We start from the raw sequence: 24,000 nt of genomic DNA, 5'->3' as shown, positions 1-24,000 counted from the left end.
AGGCCGGGTAAGAACGGCACGCGCGAGGGTCCAGAAGGCGCCGGCCGGGACAGGGGCGCATGCGCGGCTGCGGCGGTGGGCGGAGCGGGGCTCGGACGAAACCCCGCCCCGTGGCCCTGGGCCTTCCGCTTTGCGGCAGCATCGGGGTGGCTCGACCCCCGGCCGCCCCGGGGTCGTCCCCCTGGCCGGCGCGCGCGGAGCCGACTTTATGTTTTAAAATCTCAAGCGGATGGAACCGAATTACCAAAAGTGGCCCAGAAAGAACCAAGGAAGAAATTGGAAGTTACCCAAGAACCAGCTCCTCAGCAGGCTCTGCGCGTGGAATTTTCGGGGCTTTAGTTCCGTGTCATCCGCGTGGGAGACATTTCCGAACGCGGCTCGTGAAAAGCTGTTTCGGTCTGTCCGGGACGACAGGGTGTGCCTGTGAAACGCCCGAGCCTTCATGAAAGTCCAGAGTAAAACGGGTTCTCTGTCGCTCAACACCGGCCACCTTTCCACCACCTGGCCCAGGCCGTGAACACCGGCACCTCCGGCCGCAGGTGAGGCGGCCCCCGCCCGCCGCGAGCGCCGGGACGGGCCTCCGAAACGTCCTCCGAGTCCGCAGTGGAGCTCAGCGAGTAGCCATGCACATGACGAATAGCAAAACAAACAAAAACATGAAAAAACCACCCCACTTTCTTCCTGTTATTCCAACAATAACAGCCTGGGCAGGGGTGGTGATGGGAAAATCGCTTCATGTTAGTCATAATAAATTTCTTTTTTTTTTTAAGTATAATTTCCATTTATTGTTTTCCAAAGGATAGTTTTTCTTCAGTCCTGAACTCCTTACCTGGGCTTTGGTGGAGGTCGCCGGCCAGCATCGCAGGTCGAAATCGGGGTGGGGGTTTGGCAGGATTCTTGTTCCTTCTTTTCTTTGTAATCTTGGAAGCGAGGACACGAAAAAGACATCAATATCTTAAAAATAAGAATTTCTAACAATTTGAACTATATGAGGAAAACTAGAGGTACACCATGATGCTGGATGGGGAGGCTGAACAAATGTAGTACCAAGCAAAATTCCACGTGATTGGGGAAAATGTGTCAAAATCCTAAATTTCATCTGCATGAATAAATTAGAATAAGTAAGACGTTTTTGAAAAACACAAGGATATGGGAAAGTTGCCATACCAAATATGAAAAGATAAAGTGTCAATGTAAATATTGTGGCATGTTGGTTCAAGAAGAGACAGATCGATCCATAAAATAGAGTAGATTGGCCCAGACAGTGGACTCTTGTACAGCTGTCTCACATGATTAAAAAAATCACAAATTAATGGGCAAAGGGAATATTAATACCTATAATGGGAAAATTGGGTGTTTAGGAAAAGTCAACCTTCATTTATATCTCATGCCATTCATCAAAATAATTCCAGATAAATTAAAGAGTTAACTGTTAAAAAAGACATTAAAAAATCTAGGTGAAACGTTCTGATGAGTAAGGAGATGCTCTTTTAACACATAAAAACCGTGGAGGAAATCACAAAGGGCAAAACCAACGTAATTTAACATGTGAAAATGCAAACTTGTGTGTGACAAAAGTGGTAATAAACAACATTAAAACTGAAAGAACAATATGGAGAAATATTTGTCATAAATGTTATAACTAAAGGGATAATATTTCTCGTTTATAGAGAACTGATTAAAATGGATAAGAAATAAACGCATCCTAACAGGAAAAAATAAATGGGCCAAGGACTTGACTACATAATTCACAGAGCAACAGCTGGTCGACAAGTAAAGCAGAGACAGCCTTCCCAATAACCAGGGATGCCCCCAAAGAACAATTAGATGCAGTTTTTACCTTTTAAAATCGTAAACATTTTTTTCCCTTTTTTAGAATTAAAAGATACTCTCATTGCCCACAGCTACATAAATTAAAGCCACCTTTTGGTCAAGCAATTCCAAAAGTCAGGAAAGGCTTTTTAAAAGTTTTACGCTTTAACCTAGTCATTTCACTTCTGGGGCTTCATCTCAAGGAAATAACCAGAGAAAAGTGAGAATTTTATGTACAATGATGTGCAATGCAGCACAATTTGTAAAATCAAGACAGGGAAAGCAGCTTATGTTGATGAAATGGTCAAATAATGACATGTATTACGGGATATTCATGTTGAAGACTCTTAACCATTATAAATAATATTTGAAACAAATATAATGTCATGGAAAATGTTTATGATGATTAAGGAGGAAGGAAAAAAATTCTGTATACTCGAATTCCAATTACATTAAACAATTATTCATTTACAAAAAGTGAAAGTAAGTACTCCAAAATGTTAATGGTGACTATGTCTAGATTTTGGAATTACAATAATTTTTTAACTTCCTCATTTACATTTTTTGGAGCGTCTCATATTTGCACCATAATCTTAAGTTACGTTCATAAGCATAAAAAAACCAAAATATTTTTGGAAGAGAAAATTAAATATATTTTGTATTATTTTGTGCTTGTAATGTCTTTTAGTTTTTAGGGGTTTTTTCCATAAGCAAATCACAAAACACTTGGACTGTAGGAAAAAGGGAAAAATAAGAAAAAAAAAATCCACCCTCCCACCACTCTGGCCACTAATTTATTTTTGCTAATTTTGTTACATTTCTTCCCTTGAATTTTCACATAACATAACGTATGTACAATTGTATATCCTTCCCCCCTGCCCAATTAACAGTATATTACAAACACCTCCCCAAATAAGGGAACTGTTCTCATATTCATATTTAAGATAGATTTTTGACCATAAATTTTATTAGCTTCATCATGGCCTTCCGGGGTCATCTCAATAGAAAGGGTGACCAGATAAATGGTTTTCTTTCGAGAGCTCAAAGACCTTCTACCAAACCCAGACCCAGTCCTTCCGAGCTGAGTCCACAGCCCTGTCTGCAGTTGAGGAAGTGGAGGCATGAAGAAGAAAGGACTGGCCCAGCCCTGGCTGGTTCTGTCACTGTGGTGCTGCCCAGAGGCGATTATCCAGCTGGGGCCATGCAGTGGGGCCGTGTAGGACCCAGCTGTGCTCCATCCTGAGGTATTGTCCCTCTATGTGGGGACAGTCAGGGTTCATGTCCCCCCCCCTCGGGGAGGCTCAAAGAGGGTCTCCCCACATGAGGGACACCCCTTTATTTCTTGAGAAGGCTTAGCGCTGGGCCTGCAGCGACTGCCTTTGCAGGGCCGTGGCCTTCCTCTGGCCCCAACCGCCCAGGCTTTCCCTCTCCTCTGCCCTCTGCCTGCCCAGGCTGCAGCCCTTCCTCCTGCACACATCCCCCCAACCCTGGCCTGGGGGCACCCCTCCTCCCCCACCTCTGTGCGGCACCGGGAGGGCTGTGAGGGGCCCGCTCTGCCCTGCCCATTCCCTCCCCAGCGGGACAGCAGCCTCCCAAAGGCAGGGCTGTGGCTCCTCCTAAACCTCGTGCCACCGCCGTGCCCTGGACAGGGTCCATGGCGCCGAAGTGCGACGCGGTAAAGGACGGACAGTGCTCCTCATCAGCTGTTATTCCTTCTGATCGCTGTGCTGCCAGGAAGCCACCTTTTTTGTCATCTGAAACGCAGTCTTGCCAGCTGGGCGTGTATCTTGAGGGCATTAGTGGACTTCGCCTTCTGGCGCCTCAGTGTACTCATCTGTAAAGTGAGAGCAATACTGGAACCGCCTTCTCAGGATGGACGTGAGGAGGATTACGTCGCATGCACCAAAGACGGTAAGTAGCTTAATAAATATTATTAATATGATGAATTCTTGGTACATTGTTAGTGTCAAGTCGTGGAAAGGACGCAGCCTGCCTCTGCCTTCGTCCCCGCCGGCTTCCCGGCACACAGCAGGGCCTTTGGGGACACCTGCCCGAGGTTCCCTCCCTTCCTGGGGCCCGGCTGCGGAAGCGGGCCGGCGGGGCAGCGGGCTAAGCACGCGAGGGGCGGGCGTGAGCGCGCAGCTGCAGGACCGCTCCGGGCAGCCCCCACCCCGCCCCGCTCCCGAGGCCTGGACGCTGCGCGGTTAAGGGGCTCCCGGGACCCCAAATCCAGCCCCCACGACCGCGCACCTGCGGCCCCGCGCGGGCCCTCCCCGCGCACCTGCCACCAGGGGCCGCCATTGCGCCGCGGGAGCGCCGGGTCTCGGGTCCCGCCTGGCTGGAGAACGCGCTCCTGGGCCCCCGCTGCCCCCAGCCCGGCCACGGTAAGGCGGATTGGGACCTTCGGCGGATCAGGCTGTTTTCTTCCATCATCACTTGCGATTCTTAAAGACCTGCGTTGGAGATGGACACGGTCAGCGCCGCGCAGGGGAAGACACCGAGGCTCCGGGAGGTGTCCAAGCCGGCCCCAGGCTGCATGCCTCCCGCGGTGGCAGCGCGCCTGCCTCCGCCTACTCAGCTGCCCTTAGGCCGGCTCAGAGCACTCAGACAGCATATGGGGAGAGGGGGCCCCGGGCCCAGGTGACAGGTTACCAGGCTCTGATGGGAGAAGCAGGATCATGGAGCTCCGCCTCCCGGGACTCCTAGGGAGGAGAGCACTCACGTTCTGGATGCTTCCCACGGCAGCCTGCTGGGGTCTGGGCCCAGCGGCTCCCTGAGCTCTAGGCTGGTGTTGGGGTCCCAGCCTGGGACCCTAGGCCTGGGCATCTGTCAAGAGCCACAGAGCAGGACAGCTGACGAGGGATGGGGCTCCCCCATGCCCTGTGAGGGTCCTGACAGCCCCCATGTCTGGGGAAGGCAGGAATCCCTGAGGCCGAGGGCTGCCAGCCAGGCAGTCGGGGGCAAGCTCAGGGCCTGGCTCCATCACAGTCGGTTCTCGGGCCTCCGAAAAGTGAACTGAGTTGACATGGTACTGACGAGTCTGCCTCCGTGCCCAAGTGCGCGTTGAAATTTTGCCTGGAAAAACTGAGAGTGCAATTTGGCAGCCTCTGGAAAGATTTTAGGTGCGAGTACTCATTTCAGTCTAGCAATGCCCCTCGTGACTCTCCACTGCAGTGGTTGAATGGTGTCCCCCCAAAAGATGGGTCCTAACTCTGAGAACCTGTGAATGTGACCTGATTTGGAAAAAGGGTCTTTGCAGATGTAATTAAGTGAAAGATCTTGAGATGAGATCATCCTGGATTACCCACGTGGGCCCTAAATCCAATGACAAGCGTCCTTATAAGAGGAGAGACAGAGGAGAAGAGGCCACATGACGACAGAGGCAGAGACAGGAGCGATGCGGCCACAGCCAGTGGATGCCTGGGCCACCAAAAGCAGGAATAGGCCAGGAGGGATCCTCCCCTGGAGCCTTGGGAGGGAGTGTGGCCCTGCTGACACCTGGGTCTCAGACTTCTGGCCTCCAGACTGTGAAAGTATAAATGTTTGTTGTTTTAAGCCGCCCCGTTGGTGGTCATTTGTATGGCAGCCCTGGGAACTGAATATACCACCCTAGAAAAATACTTGGTAACGTGCACCAAGGACATTTCTAGAAAGTGGTTGTTATGAGAGAAAGCATCATAGCGTCCTGTGGGCCTCCAACCAGGCCCTGGTGCCAAAGCTTGTCTGTGGTGGGATGGATCTGGTGCAGGCTGCACAGGGCTCTTTTAGTTGGAGTGGTCAAGAAAGACTGGAATAAAGTGAGGGAGTTGTGTGACATTTGGGGAAAGAACATTGCAGGCAGAGGGCTCTGAAGACGCTGAGGATGCGTGGTCAGGCTGCAGGAACAGGAGGGAGATCGGAGGGCTGCTGTGGTAGGAGGAAGGCCAGGGAAGAAGGGGGTGGGTGGGGGATTACAGGGTGCCAGGAACCCCCATGGTACCTATGTATAGAGCAATATGCACAATATGCACCCCCCATGGGGGCAGGAGAAGTGGTGGGAGAGAAAGATTTCGCTTTGTAGGTAGAATTTGCTTTGTCACTATGAGAATAATTCATATGATGGTCGTTATTAGTGTAACCAAATATACATCCTTCTAAAATGACACTATTCCTAAATCCAACCTCCCATTTTACAGGTGGGAAGGTGGAGGCCCGGAAAGGGCTCAGGACATCAGTTGTAGGTCACGTGCAGGCTGGCATCTGAGGTGTAGCTGACAAGGACGCCTCCTTCCCTCTGCCCATCCATGTGGCCTGGGGGAAGCGGGGTTTGGTGGGATGGATTTTCATTCTGTATCCCACTGCTGCAGGTGGGACTTCCCCAGGGCCTGCAGAAAAGCTTTCTACAACCCCCCTGGGCTCTCGGGATGAAGTTAAAATTTTTGGTTTAGCCAAGAGCAGCCCTCCTCGCTTAGCTTTCATTCCATCGCTCAACGTGGGGCACTTCTTGGTGCCAGGCATTCTCTGAGCCAGCATGCTAAGCGAGGCACGGTCCCTCCCTGCCCCCAGGAAGCTCATGGTCAGGCGGAATTTGCAACTCTTCAGAGACCTAGTAAATGCTGAAGGACACCTGCTCACTCCACAGATGTCAGGGCCCCCGGCTGCAGGTTCTGGGGCTGTCGGTCTAGCAGGGGACGGAACATTGGAACCTGCCTCGTGGAGCTTATGTTCCAGGGAAGATGGGTAAATACAGGTTAAATACTGTCATCTGTTCTTCATTTTTAACATAATATATGGCGAGAGATAATATATTAAAAGCTTGTTTGGGCTGCCGTAACAAAATACCACACACCTGGTGACCTCAACAACACAGGTATTTATTATTCTCTCCAATTCTGGAAGGCCAGAAGTCTGAGAGCAAGATGTCACAGGGCAGGTTCCTCTGTCCTTAGCTCACAGATGGCTGTCTTCTCCCTGTGTCCTCACGTGGCCTCTTTATCTTCTTTTCCTTCTTCTTCTTCTTCTTCTTCTTTTTTTCTTTTTTTTTGGAGACAGAGTCTTGCTCTGTTGCCCCGGGTAAAGTGCAGTGGGCCAGAGTGCCATGGTGTCATCACAGCTCACTGCAACCTCAAACTCCTGGGCTCAAGCAATCCTCCTGCCTCAGCCTCTTGAGTAGCTGGGACTACAGGTGTGCCACCAGGCCCTGCTAATTTTTCTGTTCTTAGTAAAGACGGGGTCTCAGTCTTGCTCAGGCTGATCTTGAACTCCCGAGCTCAAGTGATCTTCCCACCTCGGCCTCTCAGAGTGCTAGGATTACAGGTGTGAGCCACCACATCTGGCCACTGTCTGTCTTCTTATTGATCATATGGAATTACAGCCTTACTCATGTGACCTCATTTAACCTTAATTACCTCTTCAAAAGTCATATCTTCAAGTACAGTCATACTCTAAGGTGTACTGAGGGTTAAGACTACAACATGTAATCTTGGGGAACATAATTCAGTCCAACATATATGTATATTCTCTGCATACATAAGCATGTAACTGTACACAGCCTTTTAAATTACAGATTACATCACACTATAGACAATGTCCTGACTTTGCTTCTTCTACTTCAGTGTACTCTGGAGATCGGGCCAGGCTGCAGTAACACACCAACCCTGAGATCTCTAAGACTCAGACAACACAGTTTCTCCACTGTGCTCCTCGCAGCCCAGCATGGGTCACTGGGTTGGGAGTCCTGATCTACGTGATCACACAGGGACCCAGGGGTGGGAGGACTCACCAATTTGTGGCAGAATCATTGCAACATCTCCCAGGTGGCTTGGTAGAGAAAGAGTGTGAAGCACACACACCTGGCTTTTGGTTTCTTTTTTAGCTTTTACTATAGACATTGCGAACATACATGAGTGTAGACAGTGTAATCGAACCCCCAAATACCCATTGCTCAGCTTAGCACTTCCCCGTTTTGCTGCATCAGTTCACCTTTAAATACTCCAGTGCATATCTCTAACAGATACACTAATAGATTGCTTAAACAAAGTCGTAATACCATCATCCCGCCTTGCAAATTGACACTATGATTCAGTGCCCAGACCATTTCTGTTTATTTCAACAGTTAAAAACTGTCTTTTTACAGATATTTTGTGTTGAACTGGAAATCAGGCAAGGTCCATGCATTGATGGGTTTGGTATGTTTCTTAGTCTGTCTGTCGTCAACTTCGATGGTGAGTACACATAGCGGGAAAGCTAGTGCAGGTGGCCCACAGATGGGGAAACCTGGACCATGGGCGGGAGGACTGGGAGGGATGAAAGTTGGTGACATTTGCCTTAAGCCACAGATGAGAGGAGGAGAAAGCAGGGAGACAAGCTTCAAGTTAGTAAGGAAGTTAAGAGGGAAGATGAAAGAAAGGAAGGAAGGAGGGGGAAGAGAGGGGAGGAAGGAAGGGAGGGAGAAGGACAGGATAAAAAATCTCAGGTCATGCCAAGAACAGGTCAAGTTACAACCTCAATGACACCAGACAATCCAAAAATGCCAATGCTGGGATGAATCAGATGGCAGAATTAAATTATCAGACAGGATTTTAAAGCAGCCATCATAAAAGTGCTTCAAAGACGATTATGATTCCTCTTAAAACAATGAAAACATTAAAAAAATGTCAGCTGTGAAAGTTGATCATACAAATTGGGTTATTTTTGTCATACCCAACTAAAATACCCAGAGTTGAGAGGCTGGAGGAAAGCAGTCGGGACAGAAAACATTGCTCCAGGAACATAACTCTCTGCAAGCGGCAGCTATAACCTAAACCAGTGTAACGTAACGGCCATAAAACAACCGGCTGCGACTCTGAGACTGGCTTTACCCACTGTGATCACTTTCCATGCAGAGTTCACCAGCACCCCCAGAACCTACCAGTGCCGATGAACTCACTTTCAAAACAGTACTTAACATTCCTCCTTTTTATAAAACGTCCAACCTTCTCTTTGCTCTCCGGATGGACTGAAGACCACCCGGTCTGCATACAGGCGCTGAACTGCCATTCTTTCTTCCCAAGTAAAACATTTTGATTTCAGAGATTTGTCTCTGTATTTTATTTGACTTCAACACAGCAAAGAAATGGAAGTTATAAAAATAAAGAACCAAATGGAAAATATAGAACTGAAAAATATAATAAAAACAACAAAAAATATCCTGCCAGATGGGCTCAATATGAGAGATGACGGTGGATAGACCCGGTGACAGAGTGACAGAATTTATATGATATGGACAACAGAGAGAAAACAGACTAGAAAGAAAAGGAACAGTCCTGAGGCCTGTGGGATGATACCGAAAGAGCTGACACTCCTATCATTAGCGTCTTCGAAGGAGAATATAGAAGAATGGACTGAAATAATTCAGAGAAAAAGGCTGAAAACTTCCCAAATTTGGCAAAAGACATAAGCCTACAGATTCAAGAAGCTGAATGAATTCCAAATAGAAAAAAAAAAAAACACATGCCAAGGCATATCATAATTAAACTTATGAAAGCTAAAGACAGACTCTTGAAAACCGTCAGAGAGAAATGACACTTTACTTACAGGGACCACCCATTCAAATGACAGAGTTTGCTCACTGGAAATTATGGAAACTAGAGGAAGTGGCACATTTTTCAAGTACTGGAAAAGCGGGGGAAGAAACTGTCAATGCAAATTCTACATCAGGGATGAGGGAGAATTACGATATTCTCTGAGGGAGGAATAAGAGAATTTGTTGCTAGCATTAAAAATGCTACTTACCGTTAAAAAATAGCTGAAGGAAGTTCTCTACATAGGAAGAAATTATAACAGAAGAAGGCTTTGAACTTCAGAAAGGAAAGAGAAACATCAAACTGGATAAAAAAACAGAGGTAAATATATTAGATTATCCTTCTCATGAGTTTTTAAACCATCTGTGATGGTCGACACAAAAAGTTGTAACATCTGCCGTAGTGCTCAATGTATTCAGAGGAAAGACTTAGCACAATTGCCACTTTAAAGTGGAGGGGGAAAGGCATCTAGGTAAAGGTAAGGTTTCCACATTTCACTCAGTGTTAAAGCGTTGATACCAGCAGACTGTGGTAAGTTCTGTGTGTTTCCAGTCGTGTGTCGCCGAACGACAGGGATACGTTCTGGGAGCTGCGTCGTGGGGCGATTCTGTTGTGCAGGTGTCCCGGAGTGCACTTACACACACCTGGGTGGCACAGCCCACGGCACTACTGCACACTGTGCGGCACAGCCTGCCGCCCTAGGCTACAGACCTGGACGGCAGGTTACTGTGCCCAATACTGTAGGAATTGTAACACCATGGCGAGTATTGTGTATCTAAACATATCTAAATGTAGAAAAGGTATAGGAAAGCCACGGTCTTGTAATCTTACGGGACCGCCGTCATGTATGTGGTCTGCCATTGACCTGAACGTTGCTGTGCAGCAAAGCTGTATGGTACTACCCGGAACAATGGCTGCTAAGAAAACTATCTCTGTGTCTGTCTGTTTCTCTGCCTCCAGTGGCAAAAGGTACACCTCCACTTCTGACTTCAGGCTCCCATGTGGTCACCTTGACAGTGGGAAGGGGAGTCTGAGTCCAGGGAAGAAGGGTGCTGTCTCCCACCCTCCATAGCTGGATGCCAGATGCCTGGGCCTGGGGTGGCCCCATCCACACCCACGCCTCCTTTTTGGTCTTTTGGAACATTTCTGGAGGGCATTTCCCAATCTCCAAGAGGGAAACTCATCCAAAGGATGGTGAATTGACAAATGTAGGAGCTTAAAGGGCACGTCCGTCCCCCTGGGTTTTCCTGTGGGAAATCGTCCCTCCTCCCTCTCAGTCCCAGAGTCCTTCCAACGCTGAATCCTACCGGGGCTGCAGGAGGTGACACAGGCCTGGCCAGTCAAGGCACCCTGGCCCTGGCTGGGGTGAGCAAGGAACAGAGGAAGGATTCATGGGACCCAGTCTGGGACTCTTGCTGGAGCTGCTGGTGAGAGAAGGGAGACGAAAAGCTGATGCCTGACAGTGTCTGAGTTCCCAGAGCCAGCACCTGCCAGCGTTTCAGTAAGGTGAGCCAAGAAGTTCCAAACATTGCATGGAACATACTTACACTAAAAAATATAATGTTTATCTGAAATTCAAATGTAATGGCGCATGCTGTATTCTTTGCTAAATTTGGCAACCCTAATGCAGGGGATGCAGATGCAGCAAGAGGGCAAGGTCACCTTCTTATGAGGAGCAGAGGAAGGGTGGGGGTGGGTGGGTACTAGGATGCAGCATCAAAAAATTATCTTCCCCATCCCCTTCTCCTGTCAGAATGCCCGCATCATCCACTGTTACTCATCACGGCGCTGCAGCTGCCCAGTAAGTGAAAGTGTGGCCTGGAGAGAAAACATCAACCATCAACACTCTAGCGTGAATCAGTTTGCAAAGTCGTGCATTTACTCGTTATTGTCGACTATACTGCAGGGAGGAGACTCCACAGAGGGAGGTGCTGCTAGCTCTTTTCCTTCACTTATTCCCTGAAGTGTTTGTCTTCAGAGCACAAAGGGTGGAATTTGAACTGGTCCCCTGCAGTTCTCGCCCTGGGCTGCACATTAGAACCACGGAGGAGCCTGCCACACCTATTCTGATTCAACCAGAACCCCCAGGAGCAGGATCCAGCCATCATAATTTTCCTGTAATTCCAATGTGCAGCCAAATTTGAGAACCAGTGGAAATAACAGTTCAGGGCTGGCTGTTCCATCCTCAGTGAGGGCTGCTGGGGCCAGCAGCCTGCTCTGTGCCAGGCACCTGGGGGACATAATTTCCGTGGACTCTTCCAACCATCCTGCAAGGTAGACATTGGTAATCTCATTGTCTGCAGGAAGATGCAGGCTCGAGAGGTGATGTGAGTGTCTCAAGGTGACACAGCAAGTTAAGGGGCCCTGAGGCCCCCCTCACCCCCGCCCCTGCCTTGCACTGTGCTGCTTCCAGGACACTTTGGACAGAGCCCTGCCCTCTGGCACTGCCCTCCCCCATTGGTAAACGAGAGGCAGAGATGCCCTGTCCAGGGGCCTCACCCAGCCCTGCCAGCCCAGGCCTCAAATCAGCGTGGTCACGTGGCAGGGGCTCAAAGAGTGAGGGGGCAGGGAACAGACCAAGAGCCAACTCTAGGTGTTCTGGGCATGTCATCAGTGAGAATGCCCAGTGCGGGACTCCTTTGTGGGGGTGGAGGCGCCATGTGAAATGGCCCCCGTGGGCTTGAACAACAATCGTAACCATGCCGGCTGCTGGCGTGACACCTGGAAACTAGTGTGTGAACCGGACACCAGCACACGCTGGGCCTGTGCCTGCATGTCCACTCCTTGTCCCTGTTCTCACGAGAGCATCGGGAGTGGGGAGGGACCACTGGCATCCCACACGACCCGTGAGGAGAGGAGATGGAGGCTCCAGTGAAGTAATGATTCGCTCTGAAGCGAATAGCTCCTGAGTAGGGGTCTGGTGAGCCTCCCAGGAGGACCCCCGCCCACCTTCACGCATAGCCAACACCACCTATTTTTTTTTTTTCAGAGAATCTCGCTCTGTTGCCCAGGCTAGAGTGAGCGCCGTGGCGTCAGCCTAGCTCACAGCAACCTCAAACTCCTGGGCTCAAGCGATCCTACTGCCTCAGCCTCCCGAGTAGCTGGGACTACAGGCATGCGCCACCATGCCCAGCTAATTTTTTCTATATATATTTTTAGCTGTCTAGATCATTTCTTTCTATTTTTAGTAGAGACGGGGTCTTGCTCTTGCTCAGGCTAGTCTCGAACTCCTGAGCTTAAACAATCCGCCCGCCTTGGCCTCCCAGAGTGCTAGGATTATAGGCGTGAACCACCGCGTCCAGCCTCAAAGCCACTTTTTTGACCTGGACAGCTTAAGAAGCAAACACTTGTGGTTTTTATGTTGTCAGAGACCAGGGTTTATTTTGCGTTTTTTCTTTCTTTTCTTTTTAAATAATGGAGAGCGCCCTTGGGTCTTGAACTACTCTGCCTCTGCAAACAGGCTGTTAGAACACTGTTGAAGGAACCGCTGAGCTAAAGCCAGCCCTATTTTGTTTTGTTATTTTTTTAACACTTTATTTTGAAATCATGATAAATTCCCAGGAAGTTGCAAAGATAGCACCGAGAGGCCCCGTGTCCCTCCGCCCGGTTCCCCGATGCTGACGCCCTTTGTAACTACAGTGCAGTCCGTGTCTGTCCAATGCGTGCACACAGTTGTCGTTTATCACACGTGCGGATTTGATGAAACCGCCTCTGCAATCAAGACGCACAGCTGGTCACCACCACAAAGATCTCTCTGCTTCCCCCTGTGCAGCCACACCCCCCAGGCCCCCACCCCTCCCCTCCCCTGCCCTCCCCCTGGCAACCACTGACTTAGCATTCAGGTATCTGACTGTATCTACTTGTACGTGCACTTAGGATGTGGCGCGCACATAGTCACCTGCCTGGTATCATCGCCACTTCTTGCTGACAGAGCCCCCAGTGATCAGGGTGGCAGTGTGACCACTTAACACTTGCCTTCCCGGCCTGCCTTGCTGCGGGGGGTGCCCTGAGATGCACACCCGGCTCATAGGATGTAACCAGAATTTGCTGAAAGGCTCTAAGTTAGCTTTGGTTTTCCTTGAGGCAAGGCCGGCACCGAAATGATTCCCTCCCCCTGTGTCAGCTCCGATAGTTCAGCTGAGGCCACAGCATGATGGGGACACCAAGAGGATCACAGAGAACACAGCCCTGGCATCTCCAGGCCACGAGCAAACATCAGTCCCTCTGGGCTTGTTACTGGACAAAAGAAGCCCTCTTTGTTGGGCCAGAGGCTCTCCATCAGGGGTGATTCGCCTCAAAGGGCACACGGCCACTTCTTGAGATACCTTTCATTGTCAACTAGAGGGTCGCTACTGGCATCTAGTGGATAGAGGCTGCCAAACATAATGCTCAGGAACACCTGTCTCCCAGTAAGAGTTACGTGGCCCCAAGTGTCAACAGTGCTGAGAGTGAGATACTCTGATTTAGGCCACTGTGGGTTGGCATTTGTGTTCCCTGCAGTTGGAAACGCTCCTGGCAGAGGCTGCCCAACCACTGAGATTCCCAGCAGAGGTGGTACGAGACAGCTGAGCTCCCAGGGATGAAGACAGGGCAGCAGGGACGACCCAGGCCCCAACACCAGCTGGTTAGCCAAAACCTCCTGTTTAACTAACCTACCCAAGTCTCAGCTAGGAGGGCTGAGGGCTGTGGCGATGATTAAGACTATGGCACCAAGGGCAAACAAGCAGAAAGTGTTTCCCCCTGGGAGCAGTGCTGCCGCCCCTGCCCCCTGCCCACGCCTCCCATTCCAACTGGGTAACAGAATGCAACTTTTGATACAAACATGTTGATACAAACAAACTCCATTTTAATGTAGAAAACAAACCTTACTTACATACATAAATATAATCTGGGGGCATAAATAATGTAAGAAAATAAGAGATGTACATATCAAAATAAATTACTCATAAATATCATGTTGGAACTAAGTGCTGGGGAAAGGGCTCAGAATCTCCCCTGCTGCTGCCCCGGGTTGTGGGCAAGACTTGGGGCTTTCAGATCTGTCCTTTCTTGGTTTTTGAATGATCTGTACAGGCTGACACAAGGTGGGAGGCCAGGAAGCCCCAGTCCACAGGATGGCAGGTGAGGAGGGGCAAAGGGCTAAGCCAGCTGGGAAAATGGAGGCAGGTGACCCACAGGACAGCGATCTGTTCTCAGTTCAGTATCCAAAGCCCAAGGGGAGGTGTGAGAGAATTAATTAGGAAGGGGTGTAGGCCTGTGACAGGCAGGTGACATCCATGACCTGGGCAGATCTGATGCCCTGGACCCCCAGAGTATGCTGGGAGGGCCAGGATGAGCTGCTAGAATTGGCCACTGGCTGTCCCTGTGAGCTGTCTGAGCTCAGGGTGGCGTTGGTAGCTCAGCCATCCACCTTAGATGAACCAGCCCTGACCCCAGCGAGAATCAGCTGTGTGCAGAGGCCGGCCATCAAGAAGAGGAAGGAAAGTAGATGAACTGACTTATCTGCCTCGGGAGATTATCCATCCCAGAAATCAGCCTCAGGGGGAGTTCTCAAGGTTTCTAGGAGCTGGAGGGGAGCTCTGGGCTTCCCCTGCTCCTGAAGCCCGGTGGGCTGTGCCTGCTCCCGGTCAGTTCTGGCCTGGAGGGGTCCTTAGACAGTCCTTGGAGTTGAGCTGTAGATCAATCTCACATGGGCTCATATTCACCTGGTGTCTCACAGAGCTGGTCACCTGCACAGGACTGAAAAGGCCTGCTTGTCTCCTGGCTGTCCCTGCTGGAAATGATGAGAAAAAATTATAGAGAATTTCAGCTTGACATAAGAATTTTTCCAAAGGGAGCAAGTTCTCCATTGGTGGAGGTATTCAAGCAGAACCAGGGTAGCACAGCAACTTGTTCAGCAATTTGAGGGAGCAGGATAGGGGGCTTGGGTAACAGCTGGGCGGGCAGAGGGCTTACAATTTTATGATCATACAAGTCTATCTGCTAGAAACTGGCACAGCCAATGTAAAACTCTGAATATGTACAAACTTCTAAGTGTTTCTTCCTAAAGCTAAACAGAACACGGACTCAGGACTGTTCCTGAAGCAGCACAGCCAGAGCCTCAGTCATTTCTGAAAGCTAGGACTCTTCACCACCCCGAGTCTGGTGGCGATCCCAAACGGGTCCATGCTGTCAGTTTCCAGGGGCGAAGCGAACATGTCGGATTCCAAGTGGTCCCTGAGGTCCCCGGTCTCTGCTGGGGTCACAGGCAGCATGGGCAGGAAGTGAGAGAGCGGCAGGAAGCCCCTGCCCTTGTACAGCTGCCTCTGTCTGGCACTGCTCAGAGACACAGGCAGCTGGTGCTTCTCAGAGCGGTACACGTTGTAGCCATCGGGGCGGATCTCCTCCTCGAAGGCACAGTCTTCCTCCGAGTACTGAGGCTGCAGAGAAACAGGCAGCTCGTGAGTGCTCACGGGGTAGGGGACCTCCAGGTCTGACACAATCGGCAGTGGAGGAAAAGCAGGGCCATGGCTGGGTGTCTGTTACATGCTGTCCCTGGCAGCCACCATCAGTGGTCTTCCATGAGTATTATGTGCATGCTTTTATATACTTCCTTATGTATACACTTTATATGAGCATATATATACACATTTATATGTTATATAAGTACATGTAATATATAATGTACTTTAAATGTAAGTATATACACATCATATTAATATATAACATATATCATGTTATATATTTCTATACTTTGTAACTTGTATATATGCACACACGTATATACTTCAGGTATATATTTCATGCACCTATATTTCATGTATATACCTAGTACTATATATACACTTTATATAGATCCTTAATATTTTCCACTAAATCACCTCACTTTTAAACCAAATCTCGTCCTAACCAATGATATCCATAGAATCATAGGCGACATACGTGTGTTTCTCTCGCCCTTTACATTAGATTTATAGCTACCGGCATTAAAAAAAGTTCACTGTATTTCACTGGCACTTTGGGAAATACTGATAAACCATGTTATCATTTTAAGATCAGTCTTTTCATTAAGAATTACATGTAATCCTTTAATTCGGGGCCCAGACTAAAGCATGTACTCCTCATCTAGCCCAGAAGTAGCCTTGAGCCTTTACAATTCTAAGGCTTTTTTGTCAGATGCAGCTGTAGGAAACATCAGCCACCCCCGCTTCAGTCCCCTACCAAGAGCCTCCCAGGCGGCTGCCAGAAGCAGGCTCGGCAGCCCCTCCCCCACGCCAGGACCGCGCCTGCACCCAGCGGGGGGCCGGAAGTGTGTGCTCAGGGAAGCTGGTCCCTGGTCCCAGTCCCCGATCTTAGAACATTCATAGTCCACAGGGGTGAGAGGTGCCAGTGGGCAAACGCTGCCCCAAGCCAGTAAGTGTCATTACCCCTTGGGGACACAGAGGACAGACTAAGGCAAGGACCGGGAGGGCTGGGTCGTAAACAGCTGCAGGATGAACTCAGCCTGATTTCTGCACAAGTCTCCAAAGGTCACTGAACCGCAGGTGGGTGAGCGAAGTCTGATAAGCCGCGATAAGAATAATTGCAGCCTCCCGCGAGTCCCGGCAGCCAGCAGGCTGGGACGCAGCGCCGGCGGCAGGGGTTTCGCCTGCATTTCCAAAAACTACAAATTGATAGATAAACAAACAAGGGACGTAAAACCTGATGGCTTGAGAGGCTTCTATTTACTCGCTCATTTCTTTGGAAGAAATTAGTATTATTCATTCTCCAAACAGAAAATGAAGTAATTTAGAGTTTCTAGAATAATGTGGAATTTTGATTAAAAAAAAAAAAGGAAACAAAAAAATCCTCCATTTGTGCTAGGCCATGCGCGCAGGACCAGGAGGCACAAAGGATTTTAGGTGACACCCCCCCCCCCACACACACACCCTCAGTGTGGATTTGGGCAGAACGGGGGGTTGGACCCAATGTCCCCGCCGGCCTCCCACTGTTAGTCCTCCCCCGCCCTCCCCCCAGTCATAAGTAAATGTCAAAATAACAAAAGTTGCAAGGGTGGTTTGGAAGCGGCTTTGGGTGTCAGCTTTCAGCGTGCGGACCACCTCCTGTCTGCCACCCTTTCAGGCAGGACTCGGCCACAAGCCACAAAACTTGGAAACCGGTACGCTGGGTAAACGGAATACGTGGACGTCAGAGGCACGAAACAATTTTGAGACTCTAAATTCTTTGTCCCGCGGTTCACAAAGGGGCTGGTCGGGCCGGGGGAGGCCCCGCCTCTGCGTCTTCTCCCGGGTGGGGGCACCCGGCAGGCCCCTGCTGCTCCATTGGATCCCCGGCTGCGTGGGAGGCCCCGCCGGGACCTCACACAGCCTCCGCCGCGCGCAGGGCGCGGGAGGGGTGGGGGCTGGTCCAGCCTTTGTTCCCGGCGACCAGAGCCCCGGCACTCGCACACTTCCGGCCCGACACTGAGGTGGTTACCTGGGCCTGCTCAGCCCGCCCCCTAGACCCCCCAACAAAGAGCGTCTCCAGGGCAGGTGAGCCCAGCAGGAGGAAAAGCACGCCGCTGGAACATTGTCCCAACGCATCTGCATCTTAAACCACACCATTCCCTGGCAGATAGAAACCAATTTTTAAAAAAAATCTCGCCAATCCCAAATGCACTGTTCTCTTTTCTGACTTATTTGATAATTGATTTTTTTTTTTTTTAAGAAAAAGATACAAGTTACGGATATGGCCTCTTTTTTTCTTTTCTTTTTCTTTTTTCTTATCCTTGAGGGAGGGAAACCGAGGAGAGGACCACACACGCGCAGGCCGAGGCTGAAAAGGCCCGAGGTGGGTTTTCCTGTTTAATATCAAAGGGAGTCAAATAATGGGTTTCCTCGCCCGGCTGGGCCGGTCTTTGGCTCAATTGGAAATGCAAAGGCGGCTCTCACCATTCCCCAGCAACTAGCATGGACCATAAATTTCCGTAGGAAATAGTCTGAGATTATCTTAATCGGTCCTGGCAGTCTGTCCCTCGAAGTTCCGGGCCCCGGGCCGAGGAAGCGAGGAAACCCTGGATTCGATCCAGCGCGCCCTTCTTCCCTAGATGCCCCCGCCTGGGAACAAGCGTAGGTCTTGCGCCCCGGGGCATCCCACCCCGTGGGGACACTTACCAGTCCCTGCATCCTGCCGTCGGCGCCCATGCAGAGGTACCGCACGCTGTGCACGCCCTTGATGGCCACGGTCCGAAGAGCGACTGCCCTGATCTCCAGCAAACCTGGGTGCAAGGGAAGCGAGAAGCTGCAGCTGGGGCCTGCAGGGCCCGCAACACGTGGGTGCGGTCGGTCCACGCGCCTGTGCCTCTCCCTAGCTTCCCGCGCTATCTGGGGTCCAAGATAGGGATTGTAACGCCAAGGTGCCAAAACCTAGGGCTCCCGGGAGTTGAGGGGTCCGCGGGAGCCAAGGGAGGGCAAAGGAAGGAGGGGCGCAGAGGTGGGTGCGGGCGACGGGGCGGATGGGGGGGCCCGGCTGGCACTCACTGTGTGCGCTCTGGCCCCGCGCGCAGTCCACGGAGCCGTCGGCGCGGATGCGCAGGAAGCAGCTGGAGAGGCCGTGGGGGCCGGCGGTGTACAGGTGCCGCAGGCGGATGGGCTCGCCCCAGCCGTAGTGCACGTGCGGGCCCGCGTCGGAGAAGGCCAGCGGGCGCCCGGCCGCGGTCAGCCAGAGGCCGGCCAGGACCAGGGCGCGGGCGGCCACACAACCGCTTAGCCCGCTCGGCATGGCAGCTCCGTGGGGCCCTCGGCGCGGCTCCGGCGGCAGGGGTGCTGGAGGCTGGGCAGCGACTAGGATGCGCTGCGGGCTGTGTGTGCCGAATTAGGGTGGCCGCGGGCCTTGAGCCAGCAGTGCAGTCCCGGCACCTTGGGCGCGCAGCGCTCCTGCTCCGACGGCGCGGCGGCTCCCGGCCGGCAGCTTTATAAAGCGCCTTACTGAACCCGCGGGTAGGTGCCCGGGACGCCCGAGCATTTCTTATCAGGATTGCATCAAGCCTCCGCCCCCCGCACACACCCACCCACACCCCGCCTCCGGCCCCAGCCCCCTTACCCGGCCCCGGTAGAGGGCGGTGGATCCTCGTCCCTGCCCGGGTGACCCCGCCCAGGCCGTTTGGATCTGTGGGAGGAGGAGGCCCCGCTTTGAGGCAGGGTTTTGGGGAACTCCTCTGCACGGTGCAGCGACCCCGTCGTTTTTGGCTGGGCGAGTTAGATTTTCTAAACCAAAATAGTAGACAACGAGAGCCCCCGTGCCAGACCACAGGCTCCCCGGGGGATGCGCTTGGCGTGGGGCACTACCAGGGCGGGGGTCAGGAACCTCAGGACCAGAGCTTGGGGGGCACTGAGTTTTGCCTCCTTCATCCCTCTCCTCGGCTTGGGGCCCTTCCACTTAAAAGACCACACTCGCCCCCTCCCCCGGCATTCCCAACCCAGCAAATCTCCAGATGTCAAAGCCGTCCATTAGAATTTCCCCCTGCAGTTCGGACCTTTTCAGGTCCTCCCGGCTTAATCTTCTAGCGTTCCAGCCCTCGGCCCCTTTTATCCGCGTAAATTGCCCCCGACGGGGGGCCCGGCGCGATCTCCGCCCGCGAGGAACAATGGGCGCGTCTGCAGCGGGGCGGGCGCTAGGTGGCGCTCCCGGGCCGTGCCCCGAGTGCTCCGCGCTCTCCCCCGGCCCGCGGCCGTCCCCGGAGGTGCCACCTGGAAGAGTGGGTCCTTGGGAAGGTGGTTTTCTGGCGGGCAGAGCTGGCAAGCTGTGGGACTGGAGGAGGGGCGCGGGGAGGCAGGAGTGTTGAGGCGCCTGTGTCGGCGGCGCGGTCCTCGGGGCCTGAGCGCGGACGGCCGCGGGGGCCGCGAGCGCCCCACCCGGGCAGGGCGCGAGGAGCAGGGGCGCGCGCTCCTGGCGTCGGGCAGGCGCCAGGTGGGGAAACGGAGAGGTGGCTCCTGCGAATAACGAAAACGACATCTAGAGAATCCCCTGGCGGGGACGAAGGGGTCCGCCTAGAGGACTTTGGTTTAACCCTGATTCTGTCTCATTGTTAGTGCTCCAACCCCCCAGCTCCTGGGCATGGGGCCCGCAGGAGTCCGGTTTTGGAAAGAGCCGCGCTCGCCCCGGGCAGAGGCGACGGGGAGGGCAAGCGGCGGAGACGCCGCAGAGAAATGCCAGGCCTAATGAATTTCAATGAGCAAAGGCCACATTCATGCCGCAGTCAGTGACTGGCGTTAATGACGGAGCGCGCAGAAAATGTCACCAGGAAAGTCTTTGCAAAAAGACATCATCCCGAAGGTTTTCTAGACCAGGGACCCCCACTCTGTGTGTCTTGGTTCAGAAAGCCGTGGCTTCTGTTAAATCTAATTACTTCCCCCCGGTGGCTTTAAATCGACGGCGGCTCCTATTAAACTTAATTACCCTCTCCTGCAGCTTTCGTTTTAAAGATCTGTGATAAATGCTTGATAAATGTGGGGCTGGCGGAGGATGGCAGCCGCCGCACCGGGGGACATGACCCACATCGGACAGGGGGAGGGGGGAGATGGCGGTCTCTGGCTCCACCCCCATCCCTCTGCTGCTGCTTCTTGGGACCCAGGAGATACGGGAGCTCAGCGAAATGATAAAGGTGGGAGCTGACCTGCCTGGAGGGCTTCCCATGCCCCAGGCACTGTCCTGTGCACTTTATGGGTGTGGTGAGCTCAAATCTCACAAGGACCCCTATGGTATTCTAACACCGCCCCCCCACACACACACCGGTGGGAAACGGGTGCCCGAGAGAAGTGGCGGAGTGAGGCAAGGCCGCGCAACCTGCAAGCGGTGAAGCTGGAATCTGAACCCAGACAGTCCCGCTTGTAGGTCCAGGCTGTGCCGTGTCTCAGGGGGCAGCCTGGCCCCGTCTTGGGGCATGGGCTCCGGGTCAGACCCTCTAGGGGACGCACCCACGCCTAAACCACTGGATCCATTGCCTCCCCAATTTGCTTTCAGGCTTGTCCGAGGGTCACACGGAAGCGTGGACACAAAGGGCCTGGGATGTAGTTCATAAGATAATGACAGCCGGTCCTGAGGGTCAGCTAGGTACCGGCATCTCATAGTCACAGCAATGCTCTGGGAGTTCAGGTGACTGATCTTCCTGCGTGTGGGGAGTAGGAGGCTCACAGAGGTGGACGGACAGCCAGCGAGCCGCGGTGCCCAGGTGGCCTGACGCTCAAGGCCGGGTGTTCTCAGGTACCCCCTGGTGTGTGTGGCTGGAAGAAGCCAAGAGGGCAGAGGACAGGGCAGCGCTGGGCAGCAGAGGGCGCTGCAGCCGGTGGAGTGGCTCCTCCCAAGCCTCCGTGCACACCTGGACCCCTGAAGCCAGGGATGTGCTGCTTCGGGCTGACTTTGATTTTTCAGGTTGTATTTGATTCTCTCCAGGTGGCTAAGCCAGCGAAATCGCCCCGGTGAGATTGGATTCACTGAGCAGCGTGAGCAATGGTGAGTGGGGTCCGGGGCAGGAACCCAGGGGTCTCAGACCCAGATGGCCAGAAGGGCTTGACTTGGTGGCTTTGCTCTGGATTTGATGTCAGCTGAGTTATTTTTAAACTGCCTTGTTGAACCATAAACCCTTTTTCTGGCATCTCTGTCCTTCCATCTGAGGGTGCGGAGGTTGCTCCTTTCTGACTGTGGCAATGAGCGATTTTCATCTTCTCTAAACCTGCATCCCCACGACTAAGAAAATCGTATTCAGCTTCACTTCCAGTTTTCACATTATGAAGATTATAGTTTTTCTTTTATTTTACAATTAGAAATTTACATTACATTGTCAAATATACATTCTTAAGTACTTAAGCACTCCCCGGGGAGCCCTCCCAGACCCCCTGCCCCCACCTCATGATTGAAAATTATTTTGTAATTGGAGAAACCGCTGGGTGTTGGTAAAAATCTTCATCAGAAAATAAGGACTGCGGTAGAGCCTGGGGTAGAAAGGGCTGTGAACACTGATGAGGAAGCCACGTCCATGCAGCTGGCTTCTGCCCAAGCCGGGGCTGGAACCCAGTGACTCCTGAATCTCAGCCCAATATTTTTGCTGGAACCTGCTAGAATATGCATTATTTCCTCCAAGACTTTCTGATTCAGCAAAACCCATTTTTCCACCTATATGGATCATTATTCCAAAAAGAGGCCACCCAGATAGCTCAGAAATTGGCAGGGGCAGAGGCAGCGTAGAAAAAGGAAGACCTCTTTGAGCCTCCATTTCCTCATTTGTCAAGCAGCAAGAGGAATGAATGCCTAACTCTCAGAGGGGTATGGGAGAAAAGATATCTCTATAGATGGATCAGTATGTACATAGAGACTGCCTGGCACATGTAGGTGCATGATAGAAGGGGTAGCTGTTGTTATGTATGTAAATGATACTCTCTGGCTATCTTTGCCACATTTATTATTTATTTTAAAATTTAATGGCAACTCTAGAAAAAGACGAATCAAAAAGCTGATCAGTGGTCACTGGGGTGGAGAGCAACTGGGAAAAGGTAAACGGAAGACCAACATGTTCTGTATCTTGATTGTGGTGATGAATAAACAGGCAATGACATTTGTCAAAACTCATATAAAATTGTGCCCTTAAAATTAGGGTGCATCTTTTTTGTCTCAAGGTAATTTCTATTAAACTTTACAGTTAGGGTAAGTTGTGTCTGAATCTTATAAATGTGTTAATATAGATACTGTTGATATTTTCCAAATTTTTTATCGTGTTAAAATACACACAACATAAAATTTATCATCTTAACCATTTTCAGGTCTACAGTTCAGTAAGCTGAATGCGTTCATGATGTTGTGTTAAAGCCACCACCGCTAGCCATCTTCAGAATTTTTTCATGTTGTAAAAATGAAACTCTATATGGGGAGTGTTTTGTTTTAAATTATACCTCAATAAAGTTAAACATTTTCATTGCAAAAGTAGTACTTGTTCATGGTTGAAAATCTGGGACATCCAAAAAAATGCAATGAATATAATCTTAAAACCTAGAATATCATTCCTGCATTATGAACCACTGTTTATATTTGGGTGAATTTCTTCCTCAGACTTTTAAAAAATATGTAGGTGTCTTTTAAAAAAAAACCCAGCATTTGAATTGTAACCTCCTTCCCATCCAATTTAGTTGTAAACACTTCCCCTGGGATTAAAGATCCTTCTACAACATCCTTTGATGCCAGCAGATCTGAGCAAGGTGCCCTGGAGGGTGCAATCTGTCCCTTATTGCTGGACGTTTAGAGTGTTGCCAATTTTCCCTCCCAGACCATGCAGGGAAAGACATCCCCGGAGACACATCTCGTCCATCTTGGGAGGGGCATTGCTGAGCTCCCCCCGCCCCACCCCGTCTCTCTTCCCCGGGAGTCCCTGCCCTGTGTAAATGCTGTAGCAGGGCGGGAGGTGGCAGCTTGGTCCTGGAATTCAGGAAGCCACTGACGGCAGCACAGCTTCCTCCAGGGATCTGCGGGTCTGAGACTTGTGTTTGAGCAACAGCCACCAGCAGGCCCCCACGTGCTGTAGGAGCTGGGATTGGAACCCTCTTTTGCTGCTGGTTCAGGACTGTCAGAGCCTGAGCCCTGCCGCTGGCTAAGCTCCCCCAACCGGGCAGGGCCTGGTCCTGACGACAGGAGCTGAAGGACG

At 51.4% G+C, this 24,000-nt stretch overlaps 1 protein-coding gene across 1 annotated transcript; it reads right to left on the bottom strand.

Annotated features, from left to right (window-relative positions):
* Positions 1 to 15,457: 15,457 nt before the first annotated feature.
* On the bottom strand, positions 15,458 to 19,720 carry FGF19 (fibroblast growth factor 19). The gene is made up of 5 exons (XM_045557077.1): positions 19,618 to 19,720; positions 19,413 to 19,527; positions 18,851 to 19,170; positions 18,485 to 18,588; positions 15,458 to 15,772 (listed from the first exon to the last, which is right to left on the bottom strand). Exons 1-5 carry the CDS (start codon positions 19,718 to 19,720, stop codon positions 15,458 to 15,460), a joined length of 957 nt encoding a protein of 318 aa, XP_045413033.1.
* Between the last annotated feature and the right edge of the window lie 4,280 nt (positions 19,721 to 24,000).

Source organism: Lemur catta, chromosome 7 (genome assembly GCF_020740605.2).
Source record: "Lemur catta isolate mLemCat1 chromosome 7, mLemCat1.pri, whole genome shotgun sequence".
Classification (NCBI taxonomy): Eukaryota; Metazoa; Chordata; class Mammalia; order Primates; family Lemuridae; genus Lemur; species Lemur catta.
This window is presented reverse-complemented; position numbering and strand designations above follow the sequence as displayed.